General features: G+C 47.4%; 1 protein-coding gene across 2 annotated transcripts in view; it reads left to right on the plus strand.

Moving 5' to 3' along the window:
• Slc39a14 (solute carrier family 39 member 14) overlaps positions 1–14,530 on the plus strand; it is a 53,140-nt gene that overhangs the window by 21,632 nt on the left and 16,978 nt on the right. For both annotated transcript variants that reach the window (XM_045130949.1, XM_045130948.1), the window contains exons 2-3: positions 6,938–6,995; positions 13,309–13,581. In XM_045130949.1, the coding sequence (XP_044986884.1) occupies positions 13,324–13,581 (258 nt within the window). In that variant the 5' untranslated portion in view covers positions 6,938–6,995; positions 13,309–13,323. The remainder of the gene's footprint in view (positions 1–6,937; positions 6,996–13,308; positions 13,582–14,530) is intronic.

Raw genomic sequence — 14,530 nt, forward strand, 5'->3', positions numbered from 1 at the left:
GTGGTCCCTGTTTCTTCATCTCCAATGTGCCCTTGGACTGTTGCGTGTCCTGTACGGCATCTCTTTCTGCTTAAATTGACCAAGTGAACCCCGAGCTGTGTACATGGTCCCTGGCTTCACAGTGCTGTCGGTAAGTCACTTGCCTAGAGCTTGTTTTGCCAGCTGTGTGAGGGCACGTGCCTCACGTAGCTGTCCTTTGCATCCCTGGGATTAGCATAATTTCTGGTAATGATTTCTGGTATCTAGCAAGAAGTTATTTGGGGGTTTTATTTTTTATTAATTTATGGTTTTTTGAGGTAGGGTTTCACTCTAGTCCAGGCTGACCTGGAATTCCTATGTAGTCTTAGAGTGCCCTCAAACTCATGGCGATCCTCCTACCTCTGCTGGGTGCTGGGGTTAAAGGCGTGCACCACCACGCCCGGCTGGGGGTTTTATTTTTGCAATAATGTCTCATGTAGCCTAGGCTTGCCTTGAGTTTGTGTATAGCTGAGGATGGCCTTGAACTGTTGATCCTCCTGCCTCTACTACTGAGTGCCAGGATTACAGATGTGTGCCATCATACCCAGCTTCTCACCTTTGAGTAGAAATTCTCTATTATTGGCCTCTTGTGTTCCAGGACCATGTTGGGAGGAGAAAATAAAAGGATCCTCTTTGCCTTTAAGGAACAAACATTTAACGGGTGAGGGGTGGTGTTACACACTCCTGTAATCTCAGCGCTCGAGGCAGAGGCAGGAGGACTGCCGCATGTTTGAGGCCAGCCTGTCCGGTACAGCAAGTTACAGAGCAGCCAGAGCTACATGGTGAGACCCTGCACAAGGGGAAAAAATTCCACTAGACACACCTTCTAGGACACTGAGTAACTTAGCATCCAAAAATAGTTGTGGAACTAAAGTGGTCCATGGTTGTGTGGAAGTGGAGGCAACTGAAATGACTTGTAATAAAAAACAAGGGGTTCTCCCAAAGTGACGACAAGCAGAGAGGAATGGCTGACATGAGCTGCTGTGCTGTGTTGCTGGGAGCTTGGCTGTTTCATTTTCTTCAAAAGAAAAAAAAAATGTTTTTTTCATGGTTTTTCAAGTTAAGGTCTTGCTCTATTCCAGGCTGACCTGAAATTCACTGTGTAGTTTCAGGGTGGCCTCCAACTCATGGTGATCCTCTTACCACTTGAGTGCTGGGATTAAAGGCGTGCACCACCATGCCTGGCTTTAAAAAACTATTTATTTGAGAGTGACAGAGGCAGAGGGATGGCCCACCAGGATCTCTTGCCACTGCAAATAAAACTCCAGTTGCATCTGGACACATTGTACATTTATCTTTACGTAGGAAGTAGAGATTTGAACCTGGGCTGGCAGATTTTGGAAGCAAGTGTCTTTGCCTGTGAAGCCATTTCCCCAGCCCCATCATTTTGTTTTCACTGTTTTGCTGTATTACCGTTAGTGCACATTAGTCCACGTTTTGAAAAATACATTTTATGCTGGGTTTGGTGGCGCATGCCTTTAACCTCAGCAGAGGTAGGAGGATCACTGGAAGTTCAAGGCCAGCCTGAAACTACTGAGTAAGTTTCAGGTCAGCCTGGGCTAGAGTGAGACCCTACCTCAAAAACAAACAAACAAACAAACATACAAAAAAACCCAAATCCGCAAAACATCTATTTCATTTATTTATTTGCAAGGAGAGAAAAACAGACAGACAGACAGACAGAATAGGCATGTCAGGACCTCTTGCCACTGCAGATGCACTCCAGAAACATGCACCACTTAGTGCATCTGGCTTTACGTGGGTATTGGGGATTTCAACCTGGGCCAGCAAGTTTTTGCAAACAGTGCCTTTAATCACTGAGCCATCTTCCCAGACTCCACATTTGAATCGGGGTCTGACTTGCCATGCTGTCTGATTTAGCCACTAGATCATGCTGCTTTTTTTTTTTTTTTTTTACATTTGATCCTGAATAATAAGCTGGGGATTTCTGCCTAAGTGGGTGATGTAAGGGGTAGGTGTGAGAGCTACATTTCCTAAGCCTCATTCTGGACCCTGTGGTCTGGCACATAGGAGTGAACTCAGTGGGACAACTGGTCATACTTTTGCAATCGAGTGTCTGGGAACTGTTGATGGATGAATGATGAGAACAAGCATGACTGTTGCTTAGGCTTCACTGGGGAGCGTGCTGACTGGCTCTTTCCCTTTTACCCGCCAGCTTGACTCAGTTTTGGAATTTCTCCTGGCGTTTTTCAGGTCCATGCTCCTGCTGGACTTGAGCCCAGCGATGTGCTGCTTCTGTCCTCCTGGCTCCAGCCCGGACTGGCTGTCATTAAACTCACTCTGGGCCCAGTGTGGGGCTAAATAAGCCTTCTCTTCTGTCTTTGCTGGCCGCCCTGGGGCCTGACCACCAGCCTCTGGCCTCATGACCTCCCCCCACAGGCGCTGACACACACAAGGGTGGCTCAGTAAATAGTCCTGCTGAGCCACAGGCTGCTGGTTCTAATTTTGTTCCCTGCTTCTGGGTCACCATTGACTGTTTTCTTTTCTTTCCTTTTCTTTTTTCTTTTTTTAAATTTTTATTAGCATTTTCCATGATTATAAAAAAAATCCCATGTTAATTCCCCCCCACACACACACTTTCCTTTTTTTTTTTTTTTTTTGAGGGGGTAGGGGGGCGGGTGGGTAGTTCGAGGTTGGTTCGTGGTCTAGCCCAGGGCCGACCTGGAATTCACTATTTAGTCACTATTTAGTCTCAGGGTGGCCTTGAACTCACAGTGATCCTCCTACCTCTGCTGGGATTAACCCCCTCCCTTTTTTTTTAAAAGTTCTCCCATCCATTTCTCCAGGCAGTGTGAGGTTTAATGGGGTGAGTAAGTCAGCCACTGCCCCTGCCTCCTCCTGCAGGGTCTGGGAGTCTCCCACCCTGGGTGGGCCTTGACATGCCAGAGCTTGCGGCTCAGGTCCTGGGGCAGGAACTGGAGAAGAGAATGCATCCTTTTAGGGTATGTAGGAGAGCAGTTAGTTGGGGGGGGGGGTGGTGCCCAAGAATACAGCCATTGAATGAATGCCTGGGCTGGGTGAGCAAGGCCAAGCCAGGCCCTGTTCAAGCTGTGCTGCGTCGGGTCTTCCCCTGGGTGCAGGTCGCAGCCTAGGACAGCTGGTCCCAGGTAAGAGTGGCCTCTCGGGATCTTGTTCATTTGGTGGGTGAGTGGGTGGGACCACTGGCCAGAGTTTTCCTGTTTCTTCTTTTTTTCTTTTTCTTTTTTTGTTTTTTTGAGGTAGGGTTCCACTCTAAGCCAGGCTGTCCTAGAATTCACTATGTAGTCTCCCAGTAGCTTCCAACTCCTCCTACCTCTGCCTCCCGAGTGCTGGGATTAAAGGTGTGCGCCACCATGTCTGGCTTGATTTTTTTTTTTTTTTGTTTGTTTTTTGAACTCTAGCCCAGGCTGACCTTGAATTCACTATGTAGTCTCAGGGTGGGCTCGAACTCATAGTGATCCTCCTACCTCTGCCTCCGCCTCCCAAGTGCTAAGTTTAAAGGCATGTGCCACCACATCCAAAAAAAAAAAGATTGCTGTTTTTCTAATTGTGGATACTGAGATGTACACAGAGGCTGAATTATTGTTAGTTTGATTGCTAATATCAAAAATATTCTAGGGCTAGGGTGATGGCTCCGTGGGTAAGAGCACCTTTGCTACAAGCGTGAGAGCCTGAGAGGGCTGGAGACTGCCTGAGTTTGAGTCCCAAGGACTCATGTAAATGGCTGGTTATGGCCACTCGTGTCTGCAACCCCAGTTTTGTGGGGAGCAGAGACTGGAACATCATTGGGCCTGGTGAAAACTGAAGCTTCATGTTCAGAGAGAATGCCTCAAGGAAACAGGCAGATGAGTGAGAGGAAGGACGACATTTGAAGTTCTAGTCTCCATGTGCCTGCGAGTGCCTGTTCACGCATGCATGCACAACACGCACACACGTGTGCGTGCGCGCGCATACACACACACACACACTACCACCACCAGTATACACATGCGAAAGAGTATTTGTACAACACTTGACGGTTTTTGTTATCAGATAGATGTGCCAGTGATTGCTTTTGTTGGGCTCTAGGTATTTTGTTATGCTTACGGAGTTTGCCTTGCCTCCCTGGTGGTGCGGGCCCACATTCTTTGCTGCATCCCCCCACTAGCTGGGTTGAAGCAAAGCCAGAATGACTGCAAGCCTCACTCACGCTCTCAATGCGCACATCAGTGTTAGGTTAGCATTATCCCAGATGTTCTCCCAGGCGTCCTCACTGATAAACAGATACAGAGGAATCAGTACTCCTGTGAAAAAGTGGTAAGTTCTCTGACTCCAGCAGAAAAGCAACCGCAGTAAAATTAAAGGAATTATTAAGCTTTAAAGAAATGTGTTATTCTCAATCCTCTTGCCTCTGCCACCCAAGCGCTGGGCTCAGAGGCGTGGAGCACCCCTGACAAGCATGTGTATGTGCTCTTGCTTGGCCTGGTAGGCTCTCAGCTCTGGCAGTGGGCGGAGTGCTTTCTCTGGGGCCCTGTGGGTCCCTGGCTTTGTACCATGCCTGTCTGCCTGCCTGATGTTCTGCCCAGACATTCTACTGTGCCTGTAAGAAAGAGAGTGGCTGTCTTCTCACCAAGTGGATTTGCCTCCCACCTCACCCACAGGCCTGTGGAGGGCTGGGTTTTCAGATGTGCTGTGGTCTGGGAGGGTAAATGGAGGTAGACAGAGGGGGTGGTTGTGCAGGATCCCTGGACTATATAAGCCAGATACACAAGGGGGCACATGCATGTGGAGTTCATTTGCAGGCTGGAGGCCCTGGTATGCCAGTTTTCTCTTTCTATCTCTCTCTGCCTCTCTTTTTCTCTCTCTCAAGTAAATAAAGTATATTAAAAAAAAAAAGAAAGGAAGGGGTGCTCCCTGGAGTTGACCCATGTGTCCAGTTCAGTGGGTGGTACTGGACCCCTGACTTCCCTCAGAGAGAGGCAGCTGTTCCCACTTCCACCTCCCTGCCCTCAGCTTTCCCACAATCTTAAGGTGAAGAAGACAGAATTGGAGGTGGTGTCTTGCTGGATTGGGGCCTCTTACCCTAGTTCTGCTACCATTTGGGCTCTTGGGGCTGAGCCTGCAGTGTCTGGTGTTTTACACGTGTTTCTCTTTGCTTCCTTTATTGAGGATAGCGTGGTTATGTCTGTTTCCTTTTGTATCTATGGATGTAGGCAATTTTTAACTTGCTTTTTACTATCTTTTTCAGTTCAGAATTCAGTTTGTGTATTTTATTTTTTCTTTTGAGGTAGGGTCTCACTCTAGCCTAGGCTGACCTGGAATTCACTATGTAGTCTTAGGATGACCTCGAACTCATGGCGATCCTTCTACCTGTGCCTCCTGAGTGCTGGGGTTAAACACTGACCTTGAACTCTTGGGAATCCTCCTACCTCTGCTTCCCTGGCAGCTGAAATAGAAGGAGTGCTGTTAAGTTTGAGGTCAGCCTGGGCTACAGAGTAAGTTCCAGGTCAGCTTAGGCTACAGTGAGACCCTACCTTAAAAAAAAAAAAAAAAAAAAGCTGGGCGTGGTGGCACATACCTTTAATTCCAGCACTCTGGAGGCGGAGGTAGGAGGATTGCCGTGAGTTTGAGGCCACCCTGAGACTACATAGTGATTCCAGGTCAGCCTGGGCTAGAGTGAGACCCTACCTTGAAAAACCAAAAAAAAAAAAAAAAAAAAAAAACAGAGAGAGAGGGAGGGAGAGATGGCTCCGCAGGTTGAAGTCACTCGCTTACAAAACCTGCAGGTCTAGGTCAGTTTCTTAGCAGGCACATGAAGAAAGGTGCAAAAAATAGCATATGGTCTGGCATTCATTCGCATCAGCTAGAGAGTCTGGTACAAGCATATGTTTAGAGAGCGTGTGCGTGCACACACACACACACACATGTGTAAAAAAATTAAAAATATTATATATATATATATATTTTTTTTTAAAATTTTTATTTATTTATTTATTTGAGAGTGACAGACACAGAGAGAAAGACAGATAGAGGGAGAGAGAGAGAATGGCGCTCCAGGGCTTCCAGCCTCTGCAAACGAACTCCAGACGCGTGCGCCCCCTTGTGCATCTGGCTAACGTGGGACCTGGGGAAAAAATATTATATTTTTTAAAGACTTTAGCCTGGTGTGGTTGTGTGCACCTTTAATCCCAGCTGAGGTAGGAGGATCACTGTGAGTTCAAGGTCAGCCTGGGCTAGAGCTAGACTGTACCTCAAAAAGAAAACACACACACACAAAACTGGAAAAGTATGGTATCATTTGAGCCAAGAACAAAAGTGGGAGGCAAACTTCATATTTGGGATGGGGGGATCAAGAGAATATTCATAATTGAGTAAGAGAAATGATGGGGGTGTGGTAGGGTACTACAAGGGAAGGCATGTATGGTTTGTTCTGAGAATGGGCAGATCCTCGCCTGGAGTTTGGTGGCACTTCCTTTTGCTCCTTTCGTGGTTCTTGGTAGTCGTCCCCATGGCAGTTGTCAACTGTCATGGCACTGGAGGGGGGCATGTGATTTGGCATACAGAGGTATGGTAATGAGGCTGGAGATTGCCAGGAGATCCCTCTGGCAACCAGTTTTGGCTAGCCCATCTGAAGAGGAACTTCTGGCCTGCAGGCATCCTGGCCTCAAAGATAAACAAGATCAGGATGGGGTAGAAATTCAGCTAGGTCACCTAGAAAAAAACTCGGGATAACCGGAAGAGGCCGGGACAAATCCTGAGCGCACTTCTCCTTGGCTTAAATCACTCTTGCCCAAGTTTGTCCCTGGAACATCTAGTCTTTTCTCTGTGCTTTGCATCTGAGCCCAGAGGAATCTAAGGGCTCTCTGGCCAGCTGATGGGGTCAGGGAAGGGAAGCCTGGTTACTCTAAGGCCCTTCAGGTTTTTCTTCTCTTCTCCTCAGTGCCCAGCATCTTGACTGAGCTTCGTGGCAAGTCACTACCCTGTTACCTCAAAGAGAAGTAAGTGCTTTCCTTTCTGGGATAGATCTAGAAAATATGGCACGGGGCTGGAGAAATGGTGTAGCTGTTAAGGCACTTGCCTGCGAAGCCTAAGGACCCACGTTCGATTCCCTAGTACCCATGTAAGCCAGATGCACAAGGGCACACAGGCATATGGAATTCCTTTGCAGTAGCTGGAGGCCCTGGCTTGCCCATTCTCTCTTATCTATCTGACTTTCTCTTAAGTAAATAAATAAAATATATTTTTTCAAAAAAGATGGCACAGTAAATATCACAATAAAATGAGCCAGCAGAACAGAACTGCTGCTTCTGGAATCCGTGAGGGATCACAGAAGGCAGGATTCTGATTTAGGAGCTTCATGGACAGCAAGGAGATTTAACACCTGCCCACCTATAGCAGACGGCTTCGAGGTCGCTGAGGTGAACTTCCAAACCAGGCACAGTTTTGGAGGAAGGGATATTTATTGGCCCTTACAGATTCGGGGAAAGTTCCATAATGGCAGAAGAAACTGCTCCCCCTCAAAGGACCAAGGAGAGAGAGAGGAGCCCCAAGCCAAAAGAACCAAAAGCCATACCACAAACAGGTACACTTGTGGAACTCCAGGCTGAACTAGGCACTTTGCTTATCTTTAGATTGGAATTTCAAATCTACCACCACACCTTAGGGGCTGGACCCTAAGATCAGCCCAGTGATACCTCCTCCACCCAGGTAGCTGGAAATCTAAGAAGCTGTAATAAAACTAAATCTGTTGAGGGATGTCCATTTAAAGTACCACACCACTGTCACCTTCCCAGCTGCTTGGTGTGCTCTCTTTCTCTTTCTTCTCGAGAATCTGGTTTCTTGAGATGTGTTCTTACTCAGTAGCTCTGGCTGGCCTGGAACTTGGGGCAGCTTGCCTGCCTGCGCCTCCCAGGTGCTGTATGAGCCACCATGCCACTAAGAGTAACTTACAATTAAGGGAGGCAGAGAGGGGGTTCTCCACTGGAGCAGAGAGCACCCCCTTCATGCTTGCCAGGAAGCCAGGGTGCCAAGGTCACTTGGGTTTGGAGTGCCCTTGGCAGGTCCAGGATCTCTGGCCCGGGACTCCTTATTGTCCCTTACTATTGTTTAGACTCCCTGCTTCTTTGTGAGTGGACTTCAGTACGGCTCTGCTCATTGAATCTGTCCACCAGCAGGGTGCAGCTTAGTTCCCTAGCTGTGGTCTTTGGGCATAGCCAGAAGGAGCCCCTTCCCTGGCACACCATTCTGTTCTCATAGCCAAGGGAGGGGCCAAGGGACCCCTAGGCCTCCAGAGAGCTGGTGTACCATAAATACTGACCTTTATGTGAATGCCCACCCAGGTAAAGCTGCTACAGAAAGCCACCCTGGGATGCCCACATGTGAAGAGTTTTGTCTGCTTTTGCACAGGGTTTTGAAGCTGTTGCAGATAAATCTGAGAGTAAAATGTTTTTGAAATAGGAACAATGTTTTGGTCTATAATTCTCCAATAGGAGCCTTGTAATAGAGCCTAGCCTCAGAGGTACCCCTGGGTATCCCTCTTCCCAGCCCGTTAGGAAATCCCTATGCTGGATTTATGGTGCCCGCTGGGGCCAGTAGGCATGGGCAGATCTCTGCTCAGAGCCCAGCAGGGGTTTTGAGCCTCTGCAGGTCTCTACTTCAGGTCTTTATGCAGAGTGCACACTGGATGCCAGTGACTTCATGTCGCTCAGACCTGGCTTTGGTTCATGAAAAATTCACTTTCCAGCTGTGGATCACATTTCCTAACCTTGCACGTCTTTATCTGTTGGGTAGAGATATAATCCCAGCTTCTGTGAAAGGAAGCAGTGAGCAAGAGCGACTCGAACAAATGCCATTTGCTGTCCATTATCTCTCCTTTCCTAGATCTGTGCAGACCGCTGCCCCTCATGTGGACAGCACTACACATGCCTTACACAGTTAATAGAAGGTTCAGTGCCTAACGCCCCATCTCATCTTCCCTCTCTTCCTTTTTCTCTCGAGACAGGCTCATATAGCCCAGACCTGCCTTGAACTTGATATGTAGCTGAGGCTGACTTTGAACTCCTGAACCTCATCTCTCTCTACTTCCCAAGTAACTGCCACCATGGCCACCATGTCCACTTTCATGGAGCAATGGATTTTAATCCTTTTGGCCTAAGATCCCCTCCACCAGCACCGCTGTGATGTAACTTGGTTTTTGGTAGTGATTTGAGAGTGCCGAGTCTCAAAGTAGCACTTACAGAGACTGCCATGTCTGCACCGGCCTGATCCTTTGTGCGGCTTCAAGCACGTCCCATTGAAGAGGGCGCCTCTTGTGTGCTAAGACTTGTGCACTAAGACTTGTGCATGCTTCATGTGTGGGACCTACGAACCGCAATGTCTCAGGTAGATGATAAGAGACTTCAGTGACATTGTGCTTCAGGTCTGGAGCTATGATAATTTTAGATGAAAATAATGTCAGTTGCAGGGTCTCCTCATAGTGTCTTGTTTGAGCTGAGCCTCAGAGCTGGGGAAAACCACTCCCAGACCAGAGAGCTGGATTTTGAGTTCAGGCACTCAGGAAAGGCTTGCCATGGCTTTGGTCAGTAAAACTTTATCGTGATCCAGTGAGGTGTGGGTACTGGCTTCACAGTTGAGAACAGAGTAACCTGCCCGATGCCCTTTCTCCTGTAGGCAGCAGAGTAGAAAGTCAAGCCATGTTTGTTTGGTTCTAGTGGCCATTCTCTATGGGTGTTACTGCTTAAATAACTAACCCAAGATCACATTGCTTATACGTGGCAGGGTCAGGGTTCAGGCAAGGCAGGAAGGGCACCCGATGCAGGGTCCCTGGGAAAAAAGCCACCACAGTGACTGCATCTTCCTGGTGTGGATGAAGCAGTGAGCTCAGTTTCCCCTTCCAGTGTTTGTGTATGTCACTAATTAGGTTATAACTATGCTAAAAGATAGCATAGTTATCATCTAACAGGAAACTCACCAGCTCTGCCATGTTAAGATCGATCTCTTGCTGCTTTGTTACTTCTCAGCTATTAACTGTGTTATGTAATTATCCTGTCCCTTTTTATTTAATGCTGTTGCTGTAACTTTCATTGTTGATAGCTACATGATATTCCATGCAATTGATATTTTACTTGACTATAAAACATTTCTGTGCGCAACATTTTCTTTCTTTCTTTCTTTCTTTCTTTCTTTCTTTCTTTTTTTTTTTTGAGGTAGAGTTTCACTGTAGTTCAGGCTGACCTGGAATTTACTATGTAGTCTCAGGCTGGCCTCTAATTCACAATGATCCTCATACCTCTGCCTCCAGAGTGATGGGATTAAGGGCATGCACCACCATACCAGGTTCCCTTTTCATTAATTTAATTTAATTTATTTATTTATTTGAGAGTGAGAGGAAAAGAGAGAGAGAATGGGCACACCGGGGCCTCAAGCCATTGCAAATGAACTCCAGACAGCTGTGGCACCTTGGCTTATTATGGGTACTGGGGAATCAAACCTGAGTCCTTAGGCTTTAATTGCTAAGCTATCTCTCCAGCCCAGCCTTTTCATTTTTGAATTATATTGAGTAGAATACATTCTAGAAGTAGAATAATGCATTTGAAGGAATCCCATTATTTTTACAGTCACTGGCAGAATATTCTCCTGAACACAAAGGTGTTTTCGTTTTATTTTGCTGGGCTAGGGATAGAATTCAGACTTTAATCATGTGTGCAAGCTGCTACCACCAGCCACACCCCTTTTTATATACAGTTTACTATAATACTTTTATAAGTAGCTCAATTGTAGAATGATTTTTTATTCTTGTTTTTTTTTTTTTGTTTTTTATGTTAAGGACCTCATTCTAGCCCAGGCCAGCCTGGAATTCACTGTGCAGTCTTGGTTTGTCTTGAACTCACAGTGATCCTTCTACCTCTGCCTCCTGAGTGCTGCAATTAAAGGCATGAACTGCCATACCTGTCCTATGAGAAAAGTTAAAAATTTTTTTAAATATTTTATTTTTATTTATTTATTTATTTGACAGAGAAAGAGGGAGGGGGAGAGAGAGAATGAATGGCTGTGCCAGGGCCTCCAGCCACTGCAAACGAGCTCCAGATGCGTGCCCCCCCCTTGTGCATCTGGCTAACATGGGTCCTGGGGAATTGAACCTTGGGTCCTTTGGCTTTGCAGGCAAACGGCTTAACCACTAAGCCATCCCTCCAGCCCTAAAAACTTTGTTTTCAAGTGTATTTATATGGTATGTGTCCATGTGTGTGGTTACACATGTATATGCTGATGCATGTGCATATATGTGCATATAAAAGACCAAGGTTGGTGTTGCTTTCTCCCATTTTGTTTTTACAGGCAGAGGCAGGATCTCATTTGACCTCAGGTTGACCTGGCACTCACTCTTAGTCCAGGCTGACCTTGAACTTTTGATGCGCCTCCTAGCTCAGCCTCCCCAGTGCTGGAATTAAAGGCATGAGCCACTATACCCAGCTTCTCCAACTTAGTTTATTTTTTTTGGGGGGGGTGGGATTTTGAAGTAGACTCTCACTCTATCTAGGTCTGTCTGACTAACCTTCAGGCTAGTCTCAGGGTGGCCTTGAACTCCTCCTACTTCTGCCTCCCCAGTGCTGGGATTAAAGGTATGTACCACCACACCTGGCCCCAACTTAGTTTTTGAATCTAGAGTGCACTGATTGGGCAAGACTGGGTATCCAGTAACTCCTAGGGATCCTCCTGTCTCTGCCTCCCCAGAACTGGGATTATAGGTGTGTGCCTCTATGCCTGCCATTTTGTATGGGTGCTGGAAATTTGAATTCAATTCCTTATGCTTATGTAGCAAGGTCTTTACCACCGAGCCATCTCCCCAGCTCCCTTGAAGTTTTAAATGATGCATCACTGTGCAGCCCAGACCTCAGCCTCCCAGGGAAGCTTGTGGCCTAGGCTGGTCTTGACTTGTTCCTCCTGCCTCTGCCTTCCAAGTGCTGGTCCTGCGCCAATGCCTACTTTGTCTTTTTTTTTTTGTTTGTTTGTTTGAGGTAGGGTCTCTCTGTAACTGAGACTGACCTGGAATTCGCTATGTTCGAGGGTGGCCTCGAACTCACAGTGATCTTCCTACCTCTGCCTCCAGAGTACTGTTAAAGGCATGTGCCACCACGCTCAGCCAGCTTGGGCTGGAGAGATGGCTTTGCATTTAAGGTGTTTGTCTGCAAGGCCAAATGATCCCGGTTCTATCCTCCAGGACCCACTTAAGCCAGATGCACAAGGGGGCGCACACGTCTGGAGTTCGTCTGCAGTGGCTGGAGGCCCTGGCATACCCATTCTGTCTCTCTCTCTCTCCCCCCACCTGTCTCTCTCAAATAAATAAATAAATAAATAAATAACATGTTTAAATATTTTATTTATTTACTTGACAGAGAACGGTGGGGGGTGGGGGGAGAAAGAGAGACAATAGGCGCACCAGGGCCTCTAGCCACTGCAGATGAACTTCAGTCATGTGCACCCCCTTGTGAATCTAGCTAACGAGGGTCCTGGGGAATCCAACCAGGGTGCTTTGGCCTTGCAGGCAAACACCTTATCTGCTAAGCCATCCCTCCAACCCAGCTTGTCTTTTTTTTTTTTTAACTTTTAAAATTAAATTTTTTTGTTTGTTTTTTTAGAGAGTGCACGTGCATGTGTGAGAAAGAGAGAATTGGTGGTCCAGTGTCTCAGCCATTTCATTTGAATGCCAGACGTGGGCATGTTTGACCTTGCACTTGCCTCACCTTTGTGCATCTGGCTTACATGGGATCTGGAGAGTCAAACATGGGTCCTTAGGCTTTTCAGGCAAGCACCTTAACTGCTAAGCCATCTCTTCAGCTCTTGTCCTTTTTTTTTTTTTTTGTTTTGCTACTTTACTCCTTTAAAAGAAGGGCTTCTCCCAGGCCACACAGAGGAAGTACAGGGTTGGGTAAAGTCAGATATATATTTTTTCTTTCTTCCAGGTAGGTTTCTCACTCTGTTTGGTGTCACCTTGCCTGGCTTGAAGTTTTATATATTACATTTTTATTTTTATTTATTTGTTTATTAGAGACAGAGAGAGGGAGAGAGATAGAGAGTGAGTGACAGTGGTTGTGCCGGGGCCTCCAGCCACTGCACTCCAGATGCGTGCGCCCCCTTGTGCATCTGCCTTACGTGGGATCTAGAGAATTGAATCTGGGTCATTAGGCTTCGCAGGCGAACACCTTAGCTGCTAAGCCATCTCTCCAGCCTGAAATCATATTTTTTTAGTGGATGGATTTAAGTCTGAAGGAAGGCCAGACGTCCCGTTCACCACCTAGCTTTGTGTTCTCACAGGCGTACCCAGTCACCATGAAGCTACTGTGCCCATCCCTCCCTAGCATCTTCCTGCTGCTGCTACTCAACATCTGGAGAGCTGCTTCCCAGGCACACGCCCCAGCCACAGCCTTGCCACCCCTCAGTGCCACCTCCTTCTTGGAGGATCTCATGCACTACTATGGCGAGGGTGATAGCCTCACTTTGCCACAGCTGAAGGACTTGCTCAACCACCTGGGAGTGGGTCAGGATAATGTCACCAGGCCTGTGCAGAGACACAGGAACCTCTCCACGGTAAGGCTCCCCCCCCACCTCTGTCAGCACCATTTGGCACATAGTGGCTGAGCAGCTTGCTAAGAGGGGACAGGCAGGTGTTGGTGACAGCAGACAAGCCAGTCCTTACCTCTGTTGGGACCAGGAAAGCCAGTGCCACCAGCAGGGCCTCTTGACTACATGGTATTTTGAAGCCCTTACAAAGGGTAGTCAGAAAGTGAGATCCCCATCACCCCAGACTGCTATTATTTGCAGTTGTACTTGGTGTGAACTGCTGGTCAGCCATGGCTCCCAGGACAGTGTTTCCAATAGAGCTTGCAGCTTGCACACCACGGCAGGTTCCTCCACCACACAGTCCTCTTGTGTAAGATTTGTCTACTGGGTTCCACAAGGGTTCCTGAGGAGACCAGGCCTGCCCCCTGGTTCTTGTGTGTTCTTTCTTCCATATCATTTTGGCTACTCAGAATCTGGGGTTATTTGTGGCAGCCCAATAAAGGCCAGCCAGCAGGGTTTTTATATATCCACTTTGTTCCCCATACCGAACATTGTGGGAAATGGAGAAACATGAGTCATAGTCAAAGAGCTTTACTGTTGATGGGGAGCTCAGCTAGCAGGAATGAGAGTGGAGCTCCACATTTTTGTGGGCTGGACTCATTATAGGACTCAGAAATGAGACAGGGAGATAAATGTACTGGAATAGTCCAGAGGATGTATGCGTGAGGAATCCCAGGTCCACTCCTGAAGGATGAATAGGGTAGGGTGATAGAGTGGAGAGAGGGACTGTGTGACATGGGTGCTGAGCCACCTACATGTGTCAGTGAGGAGGCCAAGTATGCTGCGGGGGATGGGGGCCATGGAGTGTGAGGCGACATGAGCCGGAGGATTTCTGCATGGGACTTGGAACCTGCAGCAGTGTCTTAGGATCACCAGAGCACAGGCCCTCTCATCAGTCCCGAACTGTAGGTTTTCA

The sequence above is a fragment of the Jaculus jaculus genome, chromosome 12 (genome assembly GCF_020740685.1).
Source record: "Jaculus jaculus isolate mJacJac1 chromosome 12, mJacJac1.mat.Y.cur, whole genome shotgun sequence".
In the NCBI taxonomy this organism is placed as follows: Eukaryota; Metazoa; Chordata; class Mammalia; order Rodentia; family Dipodidae; genus Jaculus; species Jaculus jaculus.